Raw genomic sequence first — 22,191 nt, 5'->3', positions numbered from 1 at the left:
TTTTGTGAATTCCACTTCAGGACTCTAAAAATTGCACAAGGGGACACTTTTTTGCTATATTTAAGTCTTCTTTGGATTGAAGGACTTCTTTCCATATGACTTTGGGAGACCTTCTCCCTGATCACACTGGGAATTACAGAGATTTTTGCTGGGACCACGTGCATAAGAGAGATTGAGTTTTCATTTCTTCATACATTGAAAAAAAGCTTAAAGCAAACAAAGTCGATAGCCTATTCATCAAAATTAGGGAGAGGAAAAAGTCTTGAATTCTTAAAGAACTGCCAGCTCTGGAATGGTTATTTTTTTCCCATAAACCTGGACCACAGCAGCTATTATGGCAATGACTACAAGCAGCCTTAAGATTACTTCATTATGACTTTCAGGATGGCAACTTTCTGCTACTCCCCCACTTCCTGCTGTTATGGCAAAAGACATGCTGACATTGGCCTTAATCCCCCAAATAAATCAACAGGCCAGCCTTTGCCATTAAGTGGTGTGGTGTTAATTCCTACAGTCAAGAAAGAGATAAACAGGTACACTTGGAAAGTAGCATTAGGAAAGTAATTTCAAATTCACAGAGTGCTATTTGTCCTTTCCATTGTCAAGGCAATCCTGATAATGTGAAGATGTTTGCTACTGCCCTGTTAATCTGTTTTACAAAGAGCTGTCCATCCTCTAATCTTGCTCTATTTAGTAAAGGCATTCTGCCACCTGACTCCAAGGATTGCATTATATACAGACCTTGTAGGTCAAAACAAAGTTCTTGGCACTTTATACCTTTTCAGTCATTTCTGGTCACAATCATATCTCATGGTTTACACAAATCCAACAACACTATTTAATTGAACATTAGCATTACTTGATTATGCATTTTCTATATAATTGCTGGCCACTTTTCTTATTGTTGTATTATTGTAGACCCATATGGGTAGCATAAAAAAGAAATCTTCCATAGTGTGCTGAAAATCAGAGGAAACTTCAGGTGTCTGAGCTCCCTGTGACAGAACTGGGAGTCAAGCTTAAGTCTCTCAGGAAATTCAAGGTCCCATATCTGTGACAAAAAATGCTCCGGTATTCCTGGATATACTAGACCAATTTGCTTTTGGTATCTTATGAGCAGTTCCCCTGGCATGTTTATCTCACACTGTCTTGCTAGATGGTCTGTCCTAAAGTCACAGATCCAAAGTTTTCAAGGTGCACAAATCTGGGACTTGTGGTAAGCAGACATCTCCCATGTCTAAAAATGTGGTAGGTAAATATGGAAATAAAATATAGAAATAAAAATGAATTTGGGGATCAGCAAATAGATTTTCTGACAAAAGCTGTCTCAGAAAATTTCCGTTTAGTTCTATTCAATACAGAAATTATCACATAGCTGTATACCTCCCAGTCATGGGAGATACAGCAGATACGTCTATGTGTGTATGTGTATATATACACACACACACACGTGATATATGCATCAGACACATTTACCCTTTTATGAAAATTTCCTGTGCCCTTTTTTGTGACAGGACTTGTTACAGTTAAGTAGTTATCAAAGTCAGTGGGAACACACATACACACAGAAAAAGATGAATATAGGTAACCAATATGTTCAGTCAGGAATAAGAATAAATAAACCAGAACTCCAAAATAGGTCTTGCCCATACAAAAAATGTAGTGGAGCCCCAAAAGATCAAAGGCATTGTGGTGCCCAGCCCTCCTTGCCCAGCCTTAATCCTTTCATCCATGAGTTACAGCACTGAAATAAGCACTATCCTTACATGGTTCCTGATTTTAAAAGAGTTTTCAACTGCAATGCTTTCACACAGGAGAGATCTCTGGGAAACAGACATGTTCTAAGAGAATACAATTATGTAGTAGAAAATAAACAGTGAAAATGAACAAAATAAAGATTAAATCTTGTAGAACATATCAGCCAAATATTACTGTGAAATTAGGATGATCATCACTAATAATAACTGACTGCAATCACTGACCCGTTAGCTAAATCTTACGCAGACTGACACAGGCTGAACACCACAGCTAGCAGAATGTGCAGGCTGCAGTCAGCAGAGAAGATAGTTCAGGGAACACTGTTTAAATTAAAAGTCTGATGCAAAGCACAAACACAGTGTCCAGAGACACCACGTGTGGAGGTGCAACATGGAGCACGGAACGGCGGGGACAGACTGGAAGGACTCAGTGGGCAGCGTCCTTGCCTCATCTGACAAGATAGCACCACGATCTCAGGGTCTTCATCATGATTTTGCTTAACCCTCGGTCAAGCAGGGCAGCAATGGAGATATATTTCTTTGAGCTCCCTACCTGAACTTCACTACTCTGTGGCTAGCTAGTTACAATCTCAATAATCAATAAATATTAACTCCAAAGCTACTGGTAAGGAATATTCTCAAACTTTAATTCCTATCCAGTGTTTGTACCTCACACAATGATAATGTGACTGTGGCAATATTTGCATTTTCTTAAAAGCCCCAACTCCTGAAGTTAAATGAATATGGAATACCGTTATGCGCTTTCATTTATGTAATAATAATAATAGTATTATTAAAGATTTGGATGCTGTTTCAGAATTTCACTACAGAGAAAAGAACTTGAATGTAATATAAAATCTTCTGATAATTACCTACTGATAATCTTCTGAAAATACGTCCCAATTTCAAGAGCTTTTCATCATTAGATCTAAAAGCACTACTCAAAAGCAGCTGTGTTATCGCCAGCCAGGGAAACTGCAGTCATAGTTTCACATTTGGTTTCTTCAGTAGCAGTGCCATTTTATGGAGTTCCTACTCCTTGATCCTGGCTACCTATAACTGCCCTTGAGAGGCCACCTCAATTTTGTAGGCATAACTGTTTGTGATAACATGCCTTACAGCGGATCAGTGAAATAATTTAATTTAAATTTGCTCTGGAGAAAAAAAGGTTAGTTTCACTAACTTTCATAAGCCCCACACATCTGTGCTGGTTCAAATGGAGCTGGGAAAGGGTACCTAGGAACGGCGGAGGGAGCAAGAACTGTGTAAGCCAGCACAGCTGCTGAGAAAAAGGTTGGGGGAATAAATGCCTGATGCTTTGAATGGTGAAATGACTACCTTTACTTTATCCTATTAAGAAGGAACATAACTGGGAGTAGATCATATATCTTCACAAAATAATTTTCTGCTGATTGCCTGAAAAAAAAAATACAAGAAACAGAACCCTACTTTAAGAAAATAAATAAAAAAAAAAACTTTGGTGATTTAGGCTAATCTCTTAAATGTTAATATTTGGGTTTGATGGTATTACTTGCTCTCTGTCAGAGATAACTGACATAGACTTCATTAGAGAAAATTAAATCAGTGACCTCCTTATTCATTTTTAGAAAGGAAGACAGGTCTACTTTATGATGTATTAATTTCTTTAAATTACAGAACTGCAGTCAGTTATACCAGCTTGTTGTTTGTCTATAGTGCTCTCTGGAAAATGTTTCAAGCAGAAATCCCATTCTTTTATATGTTCATTATCAGGCCCTTCACCTCCGCTTCTTTCAGGAAGGAAGTACAGTGCATTTGCTCTCTATCTGTTTGGCACAATGTGAAACACATGGCAAATCTGATGGCATTCAAGGGATTTCCTGTCCAGGTTGCACAACGACATACAGATCCAAAGTGGAAGGTTTTACACATGCTAAGACTCCCTGTTAGTGCCCTGCTACACATATGAGGGCTTTTCCAGTATTTTTTAAACCAGGCTGTCAGCAAATTTGAAACATCAGACCTCAACTGGCAAACACGCTGAGTAGCTGTTTAAAATGTGTAATGGCAGCCAGCACAAAAGTATAGATCCCAAACCAAATACAGACTCTTAGGAATATATACACAGCAGGAAGTCTTATCAGAGCTAATCTAAAAAAGGAAAAGTGAAAGATCCAGGCTCAGTTCAGGTATCAGCTAAAATTCAGACTGATTCCCACTTTATCCTTATAAGTTCAACCAAGCATAATAAATCCTTCACAAACTGCAAAAGCATGTATAAGCTCAGTATAGTGAAAAGAACAGTATTGCTACTTGTCATCATAATAGAGGATCATCTTAAATTGATTTTCTTCCTGGAGACTTTGAAAATGAATTGTAGCCAAACCTCTGGATGCTTAATGACAGCATGAACAGCTTGTAGTGAGTTACAATATCTGCAATGGGAAGAAAACTGTTAAAACAGTACAGTTTGAATCTATCAGGCTAAATATGTAGCATCCATTCAAATCATTTACAGTTCTGTTAATCAGAAAATTATTTTAAAGAAAAAAGTTTATATGAGCATTATAAAGGACAGTTATCTAAGACCCTCAGAATTAACTTTTTCAGCTTTGTCCCACAATCTGCCTTAATGTAAAACTTTTTTTCTTACATTGAAATTTCAGAGGTTTTCTGCAACCATCAGTAAACAATTAGGTTAAACCATAGACGGTGCATAATAAACCCGTTTTGTATTACTATAACATTCCCTGAGCTACAGAAATCAATGTTTCCCTTTAGGGTGCTCTCCATTAATTACATTTGAGACATTTACTGTGTGTTTATGTAACCAGGAATAATTAATAGAAAATGTTATTCCTTGTGTAGTTCTTATGTCATGTTATTGTGATTTCTATAACTCCCCCACAGAGTTATTCTGAAGTGCAAAGTTATGTGCTCTATCTGCAGGGTAAGCTAAGAATGTGTAATACAATAATTAATGGAGTGTAGGTAGGTACTATAAGTATGATATATATATATCATACTGTATACTTTTTTGCTTCTGTTTTCATCTGAAATTACTAGCATGTTTGCAAAGCCTGTCTATAAACTTTGCAAACAACGTAAGGATAAAAAAGTAGATCCAGGCAAAATATGTTAGTTTATTTCACCAGATTGTTCTTATCAAGAACTACTTTAAGTGTTTCACTAAACAGGGAAGGCTTTCACCGTCACACTATTTCCAAGATTTTATAATAAGGAGCAAGCTCTCCAACAGCAGCTAGCAGTCCTGTGGCTGGGGCACATTTTAGCATGTAGAAGCTGTGAAAGCAGACCTTGTCAAGAGTTTTCTCTGCTGATCTCTAATGCGTTAGCCTATCAGTTTTCTTCAATTCTTTGGGTCTGTTCTGCCTCCTCTCTGTCCTAACAGCAGCTAACGGAATTCAGCTGCCTTCTGGCTCTCGCTGGCTCTGGAACTGCACACTGCCCTCTGTGTCTTCTAATCTGTTTACTGACCGACAGTATGTGTTGGCATTTTGTGGCTTTTGGACAGGGTTTGCAAAAATATTTGCAAATATTCCTGCATCAGTGTTGCATAACCAAGAGTATGAGGAGCTATTTGCCTTTACAGGCTAAAAAAAAAGATTTAACTTGTAACCTTTCCAGCTCTCCTGTTCTACATATTCATTAAGATCATTAATAATTTCTCCCATCTCCCCTCTTTTTTTTAAAGGTCACATTCAGTTTTACATCAAAAAAGACCCTTTCTTAAATAGATTTAATATATGTAGATTAATTTATATATAAAATTTGTCAAAGTTTGTAAGTAACATGTTTCAGGTCATCAACTTCACTAGCAAGGACCAAGCAGCACTTGCTTACTTTTCTATTCTCTTTCAGACTACAACCCTTTTAAGACTGATTTCATGGTCTGTGTGACCTAACTCACAGTGGTAGGAAAGAATTCATAGAATAACCAATAACAAGTATTTTGCTAATAAGATGAAAAATCAGTTACACATACAGATATAATTTCAAAACTTTTGGCAGCCTGAAAGTTCTCTGAAATATATGCATTACACAAGGAAAAAAAAAAATTATTAAAGATTAAAGAATTTCCAGTTGATGTGTATTTTTTCCTATACAGTATTATATCTTGTCTTAGCTGTAATGTTTTGTGCTCTTTTTTTAAGCTCCTTAGCCTGTATGCAATCTTCTTAACTAAAGTGTCTAACAGAGGTTCTTAATCACCAAATGTTCTATCTATAGTCTGCCACCACTCCAGAGAATAATTTAGCCCACCTAAAATCTTTGGAGTAGTTTATTGCTTTCAATTGACTATTGAGGTATCCAGAAGAGGAAACCTTTCTGAATTACATGCCCCATGTAAGTGTTTAAGCACCATACAAAGACTATCATGAATTCGTGCTTTCATACTAAAGGAAAATATGAATCTGTGTGCTCTGCCTAGAAGAACTTTGCGGTACAATGTTCAACCTACATTTTTCCTTCCCAACTGGAGGAAGACAGCTTTCTGTTGCCAATAATCTTCCTCTTTATTTTTACTATAGTAATGGCTAAGCATTGCTCAAGAGAGCTGGAACGGAGCAATTCAGGGTATTTAAGCTAGACTTCCAAATTACCTTCTAGTGGTGCTCCTTTCCTTTCCCATTGACTGGCGCGTACAGATACAACTCTTGTGACTGAGACACCTGCAGCGGGATTCAGCTTCTGAGACCTGTATTTAAGTGTCTAAACCAAGCACTGAGTGGGAATGTCAGCTTTACTGATGCCACTAGTGCTTTCAACAGTGGCATGTGGCCCTGCTGCTCTGGGCAGAGACCTGCCAGATTTCTAGATGCCCAGAGTTCAGGCAAGCAGGTTTCTAACAGCCTCAAGTGAGTGGACACAGTGCACATGATACCTCATATACTTCAGTGACTCTGACGTGCAACTTCATTGCACACATGATACAGTCTTGAGATAGGGTCTTCTGGACTTACTGTATTGCACAGGCACTGAGTCTGATTGCTGAGGATCCAGCAGTTCTACTGTGTTTTTACCTGCCAGTGTTGGCAGGACAGAGGCAGGTGCTTGAAGATCCCTCCAACACACATGATTTGATCACCAGTAGGCCCTGTCTGGCCTAGACAGTCATATTACTGAAATTTGGTTAATTAGAAGCTCTCCGACTGAAAACCCTCCTGTCATTTGACATGTTTTATAACTTAGTTGTGTTTGTTTCTGAATATGAAATTACAATTTCAAGTTTATTATACATCCAGAAGTCTCTCTTTTTAATGCAAAATTATAAATTTACAGAGTGGGATCTTAGAATATGTTCAAAAATTATTCTAAGTTCTCTGGCAGGCTGAGCAAACTGGCTCATGTGAAATAAGAATATTTTTTACCTTACTTCCAATTAAAAAAATGAAGTAGCAAAAGATGAATATTTTTCAGATTTGTAGACATTTAGCCTCTTTCTTCCATTATTTTTGGCTTTTCTAAATTCTAAGCAGTACTGGAAGCAGGAAGTTGTACTAGAGATTTTACAAGCAAGACTGTTGTCATGAGAGTTGTAGGTCAATCCTGAAATCTCAAAGGACTGGATTTTCACATGTGCTCAGCACTGTCAACTAGGCAAAATCTCCAGTGTCCCTCATCCCATTGTTTCTTTGGGCATGGTTGTGTATTGAAGCCACAGGGAAGGCTGCCAGTTTCAATTAAGTGGCTAACCGGGAAAATGATGGGAGCTTCTGTCCTTTGAAAATATGGCCGAAGAAGCTTAAAAAAAATTGCTAGTGTGTTTAAAGTCTGGCCTGTGGGACCTTTTCAATTTTATGTTAAAGATAGATGCTATTTTTATACAGTTACTAAGGAAAATATCATTAAAAATTAACTCAGTGTAAAGAACTTTCCTGATGATGAAGTCGGCCATTATCACTTTTTCATTCTTCAGAAGTGGCTTATAGATAGTGCTGACCAGAGTCAATTGCTACACACTGTCTTGTGCTGACACACAGTCACACTGCCCTGGAGGGCACTTGTACAGAGCACAGTTGTTTGAGTTGCTGATCTTTGGAAGCTTCAAGTCATTATGATGAATAATGTGACATTAAACACCTGCGGCCAACTGCCACCTCTGACAAACTCTTTACTGTGAACCACGAGTGTACATACAATTAATATTAGATTATACATCATTAGATTTTCCTGTCTGACTTATGAATGAGTTCTGCCCTACAGGAGTGGGAAGAAGAAATGACAATGATCCTGCTTTACCAGCCCAGGAATAGCTAACCTTCTTTTGATATGTCTTCCCCCTAGACTTATAAAAAGACTGTTAATTACATTGATGATATATCACCACAATTTTTTTTCTTCTAATAGGGATTTCAGTAAAAACTTACAGCTATTTATATCAAATATTACTTCTACTGTAACTGACTGAAATTTATGTAATTTAATTAACGTGTGCCTCAGAGATATTTTGGAAATGAAGTAGCTCTGAAGTAGGCATTGAATAGAAGCTACTTAATATTCCATCACAGTGTACTGTAGCATAAACCTAATCCTCTCAATAAGATGACACTTTGAATACAAAAAGGTAGGAACAGTGGACCTTTTTACTTGGTATGAAAAAGCACATGCAGTTCAGATACCCAGGCAAAGTAATTGTGCTTAACAATGAAGACTGATGAAAAACTAAAGTTTTCTTGAAAGTGGTGGCTTCCATAAAGGGTGATTTCAGTGGCAGTGTCAATGCTGCATATTTTGCATATTCAGCCTTGCTAAGAATTGATTAATTCTCATCATTCCTTGGCACATGTTCAACAGCTAATTTCATTGCCTTCTTGTCCATCTACAGACACAATTCAAAATATTCTTCTCAGTTTTCATATTTCTTTACGATTTGCTCTATTTTACTTCTCTAAACTTAGACTCAGTTGTACAGGCTGGACCTGCTCTATTTCCATTGTTTATGATCTTTTCCTTTCATCCAGTGAAGTCATATGAAGCTTTTCTATGACTTTACATACAAGTGTGTAAGACTCTAGATAATGACTGCAGAATCAGCTTTTATAAGTTTTTTTTTTTTTTTTTTAAGGAAGAGTAACTCCTGTATTTCATGAAACACATTCACAGAATCACAGAATAGTCGAGGTTGGAAGGGACCTCTGGAAATCATCTGGCCCAACCCCCCTGCTCAAGCAGGGTCACCTAGAGCAGGCTGCCCAAGATCATGTGTAGCTGCCTTTTGAATATCTCCAAGGATGGAGACTCCACAACTTCTCCAGGTAACCTGTGCCAATGATCACCACCATGACAGTAAAGAAGTGGTTTTTTATGTCTAAGTGGAATTTCCTGTGTTTCACTTTGTGCCTGTCGCCTCTCATCCTGTCATTGGATACCACTGAGAAGAGTCTGGCCCTGTCCTCTTTACACCCTCCCTTCGGATATTTATAGACAAAGATAAGCTCCCCCCTCAGTCTTCTCTTCTCCAGGCTGAACAGTTTCAGCTCTCTTAGCCTCTCCTCATACAAGAGATGCTCCCATCCCTTAATCATCTTTGTGGCCCTTCACTGGACTTGCTCCAGTAGCTCTACGTCTCTCTTCTATCAGGGAGTCCAGAACTAGACACAGTACTCCAGGTGTGGCCTCACCAGGGCTGAGTAGAGGGGGAGGATTATCTCCCTCAACCTGCTGGCAACACTCTTCCTAATGCACCCCAGGATACCGTTGACCTTCTTGGTCACAAGAGCACGTTGCTGCCCCATGGTCAAATTGTTGTCCACCAGGATCCCCAGGTCCTTCTCTGTAAAGCTGCTTTCCAACAGGTCAACCCCCAGCCTGTCCTGGTGCATGGGGTTATTTCTACCTAAGTGCAGGACCCTGCAGTTGCCTTTGTTGAATTTCATGAGGTTCCTCTCTGCCCATCTCTCCAGCCTGTCCAGGTCTCTCTGAATGGCACCACAGCCTTCTGGGGTATCAGCCACTCCTCCCAGTTTTGTGTCATCAGTGAACTTGCTGAGGGTACATTCAGTCCCATCATCCTGGTCATTAATGAAGGTGTCAAACAGTATGGGTCCCAGTATCAACCTCTGGGGGACACCACTAGTGACTGGTCTCCAGCTGGACTCTTCCTTAATTTTAAACTGATGATTTCTGGAGCAGAATTTTTCAAATATGAATATGAAGTTTTTATAGCATTATATACAAATCACACTATCTATGGTAACCGTAATTACATAGTTCCCACAAAGGATAATTTTTAGAAAATATCAGGAAAAAAATACACTATGTGAATGTGAATAGACAGACACATGTGTAAGCAAAGATGATTAATTTTTCTCAGTCCAAGAGATCTAAATAATCCATAGAAGGGAGAGTATTAATTATCATTGTGATGTTCATTTGTGCGTTGGGGTACAGTGTATAATTTCTTCACTTTTTTTTTTAAATATATGCAATCTTGCTCAATACAGATTTTTACATTAATATTCAATATGGGTGTCCTAATTAACGGATATAAATGTAACATATACACTATGTCTAAATTAAAGTCCCTCTTTCTTCTGTCTCTCATTATTAACCAACTCCAGAGTACCATCAAAGTGATGCAAGCTCCACCAAAAATAAAGCCCTGATCTTAATTTAATTTCCACGATTTCAATTAATTATAGTAATGTATAGGTAAAAATGCTGTATATTCATGCAGGATCAGACATTTTGGATACTTGATGAGTATCAGCATGAAACATGAAACATGAAACAAGGATGTTGCAGTGTGACGGTGAACTGGAGCTGATGTCTGTAGAAGACAACACACAGTGTAGGCTGGCGCAGTGCAAGCCTTCCGCTGCCGTCATTCAGAGTGTCAGGTTATTACTCCATCTCTCTTGACATTAACAGGAAGTTAAGTTTAATTCTAAGCAAGTGCTTTGTGGTGTTTCAAAAACAGATATTCTTTTGGACAGGCTTATTATGTATTTTGAATCAGGTCTCGAGGTCTGTGACAGGAGCAGAGCAGCCAAAGTGGTAGTTATGGTCATTATAACAATTGCAAGTATTCCTATATCTACCTCAGTGAGTATTGTTCAGTGCCATCTTTACATCTAAATACTGTATAGAACTGGAGGGGAGGATGGGTTTTATCCCTCCGCCATACACACACACACACACACACACATACATCATGGAGAGAAAATACTGGTCTTTTCTATCTTTGTTACAGTAATCTCATATATAACTTGAAACACTAATACTGTCAATTACAAGTTATCAGAGATTGAAATTTCGAAGTATTCAGAATAAAATAAAGAGGTTTCTTCTGAACAGATTTGAATGGGAGAGAAGCTGAGCATGGACCAATTATGGGCTGTATGCACTAGGGAGACTGTCACCTGGTGTGAATAGGCCTGGATGTAACTCTGTGTCTTGGCACCCACTTTACAATGATCCCTGATGAGTTCATTTTAGTTCATTTGATAACTGGGCAAGGGCAGCTTTCTTTCAAGTCAGGCAGTATAGTTAATGAAGTCTATTGCAAAGGTATCAGATAGGTATCAAAGGGTAGCCAGCTTGGCCATGGGAAGAAATAGAACATTAAGTAATTTCTGATGTGACTCAGTTTTTGGGTAATTGGTAGTTACCCTCTAAACTGCCTGGCACTCAAAAGGCAACGTATTCTAAATTTCTGGCAGACGTTAGAATGCTAATGTTTAAGGTTGGCATAAATTTTACTTACCCAAGCCAATCTATTTCATGCTGCTCTTACATACTTTGGCTGAATGGTTCATGCTTTTGTTACTATTTGTTGTGGATTGCCACTTTTCCTTTATTGCTGTGCTACAATACAGCTGCATTTTGTTTTAATTAAGTCATTACTGCTATCTTGCATATTTGCTTAGCACTTTCAGTGTTCAGCTGCAATCTACATCTGTAATCTTCATCTCTATAATTAATGTTATTTTTATTATATTTTAATGTGATATCAGACAGTTTAAGAAAGACATCCTTTAGCTGCTAATAGAAGCTTTACAGAGAGAAAGCTCCACAGGCTGGAAATGACTTTGATCTTCAAGGCTTATTAATGAGAGCAACATACTTTGCACTGTGCTTACATACTCAAATATTTTCAGATAATCCGAATTGCGTCTCAGGACTGCGCAAATTTGCATAAGTGGTTCGAATTTCTAAAAGCTTGGCATAAACCAGCATCCTGAGGGACTAACCTGAACTTAAAGTGACACATGAGGGATGATGCTGAAGTTTCAAGAATTTGAAACAACATTTGGCAGTTGATTATTTTTAACCAGTAAAATGAATGAAACATGGGCAATAGAGTATGAAATCAAATAGCTGACTCACGAGCTGCAAAAAAGTATTAAAAGCTAACTTTTGCTTTTGGAAAGAAACTCTTTCACCACCGTAACCACTGAAAAATTGCCCTGCCTCCAGTAACCACCAACCTGCTTTCCTCATTCATTTATACCTGATTCACACTTACTTTTTTAACTATGCGGTGGAAATTTTCTCAAGAAGAAAGTATGTACAAAATGACAAGAAACTGGAACTGTGCATATGCTCACAGGCATAAATGACACAAAAAGGTGCTTGCCTTTTGTTACTAATTCTTTTGACTCCTTAATGATTCCTTACAACAGCCAGTTTCACTTTCATTTACTTAACACCATATGTCTGGGGATCTTTTCCATTCCCTCCGAGCAGCTGTAAATTTTTTCTTAAAATATTCTGTGGCTCCTTACCTTTTGATTAGATTAGCTATAAAACAGATTGAGAATTAAACCTGGTATATAACATCTGAATGGATTGTGTATGCTATGTTGCAATGTAATTTCTATTGATTTTATACTGTAGTTGTCCTAGAAACTTTAATCAGATTTCTCTCTTCCATTCGGAATATAAAAATGTCCATTAATAAATAAAAAGAACACCAAAATATACCAACATAAGATCATAGGTGGAAGCTCTTCTTTACAAGCAACAAATTATTTTTAAAAGAATAGAAAGATACCTTATATTGTATAGGACTTCTTTTTTTCTGCTGGCAATTGTTGTAGTATACATTAAATTGCAACCCACTGTAAGCAAAAGCCCTTGAGCATGGAAATGTAGGGTGTTTTCTTCTGAGATTAAAGGACGCATTTTCTAGATCACTATACAACACTTAGTAATACAAATTAATTTAAAACCGTTATATTTCTGTCTACTTTTTCATCATTCATATGAATGATGATATATATATATATTTCACTCTAGAATTTGACCACTTATAAATGTATAGACAACATTCTTTTCAGTGTAGAACTGAAGGTGAAACTATTCCATCTTAGAATGAAAATGTAAGCTCTGAATAAATATCAGCCTTCTTTCCTACTCAGTATTCCAGGTATGTCAAAGCATCATTATTTGATTCCTGAAAAGTTGAATAGATTAGTACAATTTTTAATTTATTAAAATACAAACACACAAATTATTTTGAGTTGTATCTCTATAAATGATTTTAACAGCTTATGCAAATGATAGATTTGCATTTTTTTAATGACCGCTTTATTAATGCACAGGGAAGGAAAACTAAACTTTTGTTCTAAAATAGAACAAAAGAACACCTCTGTATCAGTAAATTTCTCTATTAAGCTGTCAAAATGTAATGGAGAAAAAAAAAAGGATTGCAGAAAAAAAGTAATGCAGAAACTTTGTAATTGCTCTCTATGTAATAATGAAGGTCAGCTATATTGCCATTTGCTATGCAGATTGGTTGTACTAATAATATATTCCTTTGGCAAACAAAAACAAACAAAAAGACCCCTGATTCCTTCATAAGAAATCAAAAAGGAGGTTTAAATGTGTCTGAAGTGCACTATTGAAAGAAATTCTAAGAATTTTTACTAGCACAAAAGCAATTCGCCAGCTGGAGGGACTAGTTCACCATATTAATCTGTAATAACCATGTAATTTCTATGTACTATTACTTAACTGTTTTCCTTTTAAGTATTTATAGTAAGAAGCAGCAGGTGTATCGAAAGTTAGGTGGCTCAGGCTGCTTGACATACATTCAGATGGATAGACCTATTTTAGTCTATCTATCTGAACAGGAAGCCAGGTCCCTCGGCAAAGTATGGTCAATAAAAACAGTGCAATAGGTTTTGTCCGAAGGACTGATAGCTGGATAATTTGAGAAAAGGATGGAGAAGAATCATGAAATGCTTCTGGATCGATGGCTATTAATTTAAGAGCAGCACATTTCCTGGAATGAAACAGTTGATGCTGTTATGTGGAACAATTACCATTTTCAATTAACTGACATTTCACATAGCTTTGAGACTAGAGGAAGGCAATAACCCTCAGCACCTAATCTCAGCTCTGCTGCGAGGTGAGCCTTTCGTCAATAGTTGGGGGGTATTATTTCAAAGGCAAATCCAATACGCTGTGAGCAATTGCCTTCTTTGTCCTTAAACAGAGACAAAGTTCAGATGGAGTTCAGATGCAGCGAGAGCACTACGAGCACTACGACAGCTACAGTCTCTCACGCTAATATGTGTGTCTGTCGGTGGGTGGGTGCGTGCCTGTGTGTGTGCGTGCTTCTGGTTTTATGTTTCTATATATATGGTGGGGTTTTCTGTGGTGGATTCATCTCTCTGGCACTCTTCTTTCCAGGCCATTTCACTTACATGAGCAGCTTGGTGAGCTTGTAGAGTTGTTAAGTATGTCACAATAAAGCGGTGAAATAAATATCAGTGAAATAGCAAGTTACCTCATTAGAATTAAATGGAGTTGTCCGTTCATCAACACTAAGTTATATATCCTGCTGTATAAACCACCATTTAATTTCCTTAATTCACTAAATATAATTACTGGGATAATTCAATGAAATTGTCCCACACTGCTTTCTTTTTTCTATATTAATATGGATAGCACTTAAAAAAAAACCAACAAAACTTGTGGTTAAACTATAGATAATATAGAAAGATAGATACAGTAGAGAGTTAGGTGATAGCAACTTGTACAAAAATATTAATTAGGATATTAACATTATGCAAATGGGGTCACTAGTACTGATATCCTATATAATTATTGTTTATTTACAGCAATGGAACAGGAAACTAATGGTCATTCAGAGAATTATGCATTCAGTAATTCACTTTAGCCTTTAATACAGTTTTTAATACAGTATTTAGTGTAACCTCTACTATAATTTCCCCAAGCAACTGTGCCTAGTTCACTCATAAAAGCCAAACACCAAGCTTTGGAGACCAATATTTTCAACCAGAGAGCAGAGCAGCGTTGTGCAAAGCATTCACACAGTTTACAGCCAAAGGGTCTCTTGAGAAGTAACTACAGCCTCTCCCAAACCCAGGACTGCTGTTTGTTTAAGAAAATATAGGGAAGATTCAGACTGCACATTTAGCAGAATTAGCTATCTAAATCCAAGAAGGAGATTCAGAAAATTTACTTTCCAGTTTCATGTGGTCCTGGAGGAGATTATTTCTGGTGCTAAACTCTTTTGGCAGGAAAACGTAGCATTGGGCATGTAAATAAGCTTGAAAATGTTTAAGAAGAGAGGTGTTCTCAAGTGAACAGCAATGATGTTCAGGCCTAAAGTGTGGGGAGAGATCAACGTCTCTGAAGGGACATAATCCATTTAGCATGCTCTAAACATGCTTAACAAATCTGACAGCACTGCGTTCAGCACAAAGCACAGCCCATTTCACTTAAAAACTTTGGTGGGGTGAGAAGTCATTAGCTTTTTACATTATAAACTAGACAGAGCAGGCACTGCCAAGAGGAAAACCTAGGCTAAATTCTTACCTCACTTGGGGAGATTCAAATAACTCCCTCCAGTCACACAGCAGATTGCCTTTTTGGATGAATCTGGGTCCCCATGGGGTCAAAAATTGCCAGGGGACAGAAGAAAAATAAGGAAGTAGGAGCCTGATGCAGGCTGTGCTTCCATAGTTGCCGGCTGTTGTGACTTTGCGCTAACCCAGGTCTCAGCCATGTGCTCCTGCTTCTTTCTTGGTACTCGATTCAGTTACCATGGGTCCCTCCTGTGAGTCAAACAGCATTTCTTCTGGCGTCAAACACTGAAAAGGTGAACCAAGGGTCCAGCAAACTCCAACAGCAGCCCCTGGGAGGAGGTGGGAACACACGAATGAGGGATGCAGTAGAGGGTGGGACTGCAGCAGTCAGCATTTACATCTGCGTAGGCTGCCGTGGAAACATGGACTTAATAACCTAATATTTAAGCAACTCGTCTAGAATCAGGCAGCACTGTGTTAAAGCCCTTCTGCCTGGGATTATTTCTGCTTTCTATCAAGTGACTGTTTAGAGTAAAAGAGAAAAGCAGACCACGGATCAGGGCCAGGAACTCAGGTCTTCCCCATGGAGGAGTGGTTCTGCCTTTTTTGCTTCAGCCACTTTAAGAAGCTTTAATTTACTGAGGATAAAGCATTTTTAAAGTTAAGAATTTTTTTTTCACAACTTGAAGAAAAACTAAGACTATCTTGAAAAGCTTTAAAGTAAATAAAATGAAAAAGTATATGTATGTAAATGTATATGTATATACATACTATTTTTAGAGCAAAATAAAAATTAAGATATTAAAGAAATTTAAGAATTTTATGAGATGAGCCACAATGTTAAACAAATCAACCAATTATAGCAAATTATAAAACAACAGAAGTAATTACCTAGCTTGTAAAATTACAAAAGAGGATGAGCTATTTTTTTCAGCTTCTCAATAAAGTGCTGGAGAATTCAGGTATCCACTGATGTGAGGTTTGACTACCAAGAAACATGATATAACTAATTGATTAATTTAAATGTCTTTTTAATATATTGGGTTCACCTAAAATCTGTAAGAACACTGGCTCTTGGTGTAGTGCACAAATGATAATTGGTGCAGAACTTCATCAGAAAATGAATAAAATAAAAGATTAAAGAATGAAAAAGAATGAAAATAAACACACCACTACATCCATAATAGGTGGAAACATTTTCAGATTTAACCTATTTCACTGTATGAGATCAAATTATAATCCTAACCAGAGACAAGTTTCTCCTAAAAATAGCTGCAAATATTGTTAATTTCTTTACATGTGTAAAATAGATTTAACAAGCAACTGCTAGATACAGAATTGTCAGAGAGTGTTCCAAATCTTTATTTAAACTGGATGTAAAGTTTAAAGGAAACTGCAAACAATAAACTATTTAATTTTCATGTAAATCCATTAACCAGGCTTATGTAAAAATTTTAAACATGTGACCACTGAGTGTAAAAAATGCTACTGAACAGTAATAATAATAACAGTATTTTCTTTTATACTCTAGAAATTGCTATACTGTACTGATTTATGTTATATTAGAGTGTATTCAATAGTATTCTAAGTAATAGTACTAACATCTGCCACAAATGTGCTCTTCACAGATGTGGTCTCATCCTCTGTTTAAGGAGAACACACATGCTGTTTCATTCTGAGTGTTTCTAGTTTTGTTTTGTTCTAAAATCAGCTCACAAACACACTTTTACAATGGAGAAGTCACAGCGGGAGACAGGTGCTTTTTATTTACAGGAAAGGATTTAAGGTTTGTGATGAATCCTAGCTCCATTAGGTATTAATTCAAGAACCTCTGAAAGTTTTATACCCTGCAGAAATGATTTCCCTTTTGAATGGTTTCTGCGTGCCAGAATTATGGAAATGTCAACCACAATTTTCACCTGAAACTCTTTGATACTCTTGGCTTGATGCATTGAACAGATCTCGAATATCATTCAATATTTTTAATAGAAAATGATTTTAGGAAGGAAAAGACACATCTGATGTCCTGTAATCCACATACAATGCATGTATCCATGTAATAATGCCCTATGAAGATATATCTTTCTGCAGTTAGTGAAAAAGAACAATGATCATAAAGTTGTTGGCTTCTCTCACTGTGGTTGGAGTGCAGTTCTTGGGAACTGGTAGAATTATAGCCCTTCATAGCAAAATGAGGATCCCAGGAGCCTGAGAACTGGAAGACCTCTCTTCAGAGGTCAAAACAGCATCTAAGCTGTGGTATATTAAATAATGAGAACTAAGCCAAACGACAATCAGATATGGTGTATTATTCCTTAACCTAGTATTTCTATATTCTATGTTACATTTCTACTCCAAACACCACAGCATCTTCTTACATGCCACTCAGCTTTTTCAGTTATTGCTGGTCTTCTGATCCTCCAGATTTGTGCAATGGCAGCTATCCATCTGGCCAATGCAAGGGAAATGGGGGAATACTCTATTACTTTTTCAGTTCTCTGGAAAATATACTAGATAAAGTTACTTGTTAAATTAACTTTTACATCAGATACTTGTTAAAATGTCCCAGGACTCTTGTTTATAAATTTGTCACATTCTTGCATTAGAAATGCTCTGCTATGTAATTACAGTAAAATCATTCTTAATTCAAACAAAATTGATGTCAAATGAAAATAAAAGTAACTATCTAAAATACGCAATGGTGTTACAAATATTTATAAAAGGCATAGATGATAAAATGGAAGATAAATAAAGTTGACCTGCTTACATGGAAATTAAATTGGAATATCCATTTGCCCCTTATCTATCTGACTTTCTGCCAGTTTTCATGACAAAGTGGCTTTGAGGTATTCCCTCTTTCTGCATCCTTTGGATCAACTATAGACAATTCTTTCTCGCTGAATGGTGGTCACCAATTTCCCTTTTGAAATCCTCCAAGGTATCCAGACAGATTTAATCTTTCTCCCTGACATGTTTATTTCCCCTTATCCAGGAGACAGTTGCTTATTCTTCTTGATTAAGGTAAGTATTATTTCACTTCCTTAGAGATATAAATAGCCTTTTGTTAGATAAGACATCATCTCCTGTACTGTAGTGACTGATTAACAATTTTTTTCTTCAGTTAATAGTAAAAGAATCTCATTCTTCTCTTCCCTCTTTGCCATTCAAGGTGAAGTTGTCCAAGATAGGGTGAGACAAGAGAAGTCTATTATTGCATGTGCATCTCATTCAGTCACGTGAGTTATTGATGCCAAAAGGAGGAACTCCTGCCCCTCCTCGTATCCCACCTCCCTCCTTCACCCTAGCCCCCATCCTTTTCTCTCCCTTTCTGAGCTCTCACCCTTGCTTTCTGCCAAGCAATCTTCTTCCTCCCTTTATCTTATGTTGGCCCTTGTCAGACCCTTCACTGAGCTGATTTAACTCATCAAGACAGTAGAAGACTGCTGGGATAGTTTTAGTAAATTAGATCAGCTCATAATATGGTCCAGCCAGAAAGGGAAGATGGGGAGAGTGAAAGGGAAGAGCAAAACCTCTTCCTTTTGGTACTGGTGAACCGATAAGTCAGATCTGCTTGCTAAATAAGACTAGACTTTGAAGGCTTGCCATTACTGAAACATGGTAGTTCATCTTCTCCTTTCCTCTCCTTTACCTCCACTTCCGCTGCAGGATCTGACTCTTGTTGCACTCCTCTGTGAGCTAGTTCAGCTCACTAAACCAATGGAAAACCAAATTGTAAAAACAAAACTGGATCATTTTTGGATAGATTAGTAATTTGAATCAAATCATGGCAGTTTCTGGCCATACCTGGCAAGGAGGAAGAGGTAAAACTGCACAGCCAGAAGCAGAAGCAGAAGGACAGAGGAACAAGGAAGGAGAGCGGGGGAAACAAGACTTCTGCTTTTGGCAGCAGCAAGCCATTACACTGACCCACGGAAACACAGCTTTAATGTGCCTATTTCAGGGGAAAGTGGCTTTTATACCAAATCTTGCTTTCCATATCATCTGGACATGAACTAATATATGTCATATAAACATCTAAGTGGGATAAGCATATATAACTTAACTGACTCTTGATTAAGATTGCCCACAACCAATTTGAGGTGATTATTTCTCACTGTCTTTCTTCTAAGTTATTACACAGATTATTACTCACTGTCTTCTGTGGGTGGGATTTGGCCTGCTTAAATTTAGATGTCCACAGCGTAGGTGCCTACCTAAGCCAGTGAGCTGTGTTCAGCAAGCCAATCATAGGTATCCACTACAGTTTCAGATGATGATTCTGTGATATAGGGTGTTTGAAATGTTCACAGACTGGCATACATCACCCAGGACCTACAGAAGACATGTGCCCATATTGTAAAGCTCCAAAAATGGTACTAGAGATTTATGCTTTAACAGCTGAAGCCCACCCACTGCAGCCAATTTGAACTGGACTCTCATTTTAGAAATTCTTATTTTATAGGATGCTCTAAGTCTTCAATTCCTTATAAACAGGACGGAATTAAACAGCAAAATAGGGGAAGAGATGCCAGGTGGCCCTGATTCTCGAATATGCTTTTTTTACCTATACTGCAGAGTATTTTCTACTAGCTGGGAAAATTGTCAGCTAAGGAGATATTTTTGTGAATACATATAAATATATATGTGTATATATAATAATGTATAAACATATGTGCATACAAGTATATAAATATGAAAGTATACAAATTATAAATATTCCTTGTGCCAAATTATAGTTTTGAATCTGGCCACTGTACTGATTTAAGTCTTGATCCCACATACACACATTTGCGTATTTATATGCAAACTGAGTATTTATATGCTTGATCATGTGTGTATTACTTTGCAAGATCAAGGTCTTGGCTAATAGGCACTATCATCTCAGACTCTATTTTGCTCATATCTAAATTAGGATAAGGAAACTATCAGCTTGAACCATAGCTCTTAAAGGCCATTTTTTATATAAATGTCATCAAGTTAAACGATAGGGGTCAAAGTCCTTTCTGATATACTAAAATTTAACCCATGTTAGCAACTGAGTATCAGTGTAAATTCCACATGAGGCAAAAACAGTCCCCTCTTCTATTCCTTAACACAAATTTTAATTTTGTATGTTCTGTAATTATGTGTAATTCTGTAATTATAAACTTAAAAGCTAAGACATTTTTAAATTTTCTCCATATTTTAAAGACATAAATCAGTTTCTTAATAATTTAGACACTCACATATCAGTTGGTTTGTCAGGAGGATCTGATGTTCTTTGTAAAGCATCAGGTACTATTTTTATGATGTAAAATAAATAATAATCTGTCTTCCTACAATGTTATTTAAATTCTTACTTATTTCTCTAACTAAGCAGTCCTCTAACATTCTAGTTTTTGGATGAATACTCCTTTGAAATGTTCCCTCTTTATTGAGACTCATGCTCTAAGTCTTTAGTGAAACTGCTGGTTAAAGAAAATATATGGCCATTAACATTATGTCACAAAGGTCCCGATTTTGTCAGGAATCCCTCATGGAGTTTACATAGTCACAAATGTTCCACATTATTTAATTGCCTTTTTCTCAAAGTTATTCTGCAAGGTTTTTACAGGCACAGATGTTATCTTTTCCAAGTATACGCTTTGGGCTATATCTTCCATTGGGGCCAAATCAACCAAAATGTTATTACACAGTGTGAATGGAAACATTTCCAAGGCTTCTAAATAATGGTATAGTTAATCTGAACATCAACAGAATTGAATGTTGTATACACAAATGGTTCCAATAAAAATGTGGAGGCATTTTTTATTTTCAGAAGCAGTTACATTTATCTGCATGAACTTCTCTAAGATGATGTAGTTGTACTGTTGGAACAGAGACATATCTAATGTTACAAATTCACTCCAGGTGTTAGAGAGATAATTCATCTTAGGAATTTACTCAGAACTACGCAAAACAAGAGGAGACAGATAATTTCCTGTTACTTGGACAGATGTTTAGCTCTGGCTGTTTTAGAAGCTTGCAATTTTCATTCTTGCCACCAAAAAAGATATTTCTTCAAGGGTACACAAGGAATTATAGGCCAACATGTAAGCAAAGTTAATGTATCAATTTTGTGTTGTTGAAGAGTTAAGAGAAAAGTGGGTGGATCTAAGGTATGGGACTCCTTACAAAAGAGATCACCTAACAACAAAATCTAAAGAGCCACCTAACAACAAAATTACTTGGGGAAAAAAAATTGTAAACATGACCCCAAAACAAAGAGTCCAGTGTATTACTTTAATACACTTCCAAGTTGGGGAAATGTTTTTTTTCCTGGCTTTTGTAAGATTGTGGTTGGCATTTTAGAAAATGAGATGCACTATTTGCAGAATAAAATTAAACAAGTAAAGATTTGCTTTAGTAATCTAGAGTGGTTGGGAGGTGCTAATATACACAGATCATATTAATTGATCATCAGCTGCTCCATATGGTACATTTTACTACAGAAATAGACAACTTTCACCAATAGCAGCCTCAAATATACACTGTATATCCAGTTCATAGTGATTATTAAAATACAACAGGCAGAGAAATTATGTAGGGTTCAGCTTATTGCACAAGTGTATACACACAACACAGTAATGCCAAGGCATACCACCACAGACACAGACTGCCACCCGGCTTGT

General features: G+C 37.0%; 1 protein-coding gene across 7 annotated transcripts in view; it reads right to left on the bottom strand.

The window, feature by feature from the left end:
- GPC5 (glypican 5) overlaps positions 1 to 22,191 on the bottom strand; it is a 727,382-nt gene that overhangs the window by 157,044 nt on the left and 548,147 nt on the right. For 2 of the 7 annotated variants that reach the window (XM_067293241.1, XM_067293250.1), the window contains exon 8: positions 15,552 to 15,870. The exons of 4 other annotated variants lie outside the window; for them this stretch is intronic. In XM_067293241.1, the coding sequence (XP_067149342.1) occupies positions 15,734 to 15,870 (137 nt within the window). In that variant the 3' untranslated portion in view covers positions 15,552 to 15,733. Of the gene's footprint in view, positions 1 to 15,551; positions 15,871 to 22,191 lie in introns of those variants that run through there. One more of the 7 variants, XM_067293279.1, reaches the window with a different exon arrangement.

The sequence above is a fragment of the Apteryx mantelli genome, chromosome 1 (genome assembly GCF_036417845.1).
Source record: "Apteryx mantelli isolate bAptMan1 chromosome 1, bAptMan1.hap1, whole genome shotgun sequence".
Taxonomy (NCBI): Eukaryota; Metazoa; Chordata; class Aves; order Apterygiformes; family Apterygidae; genus Apteryx; species Apteryx mantelli.
Note: the sequence above shows the minus strand (reverse complement) of the source record. Positions and strands in the feature narration are given on the sequence as shown.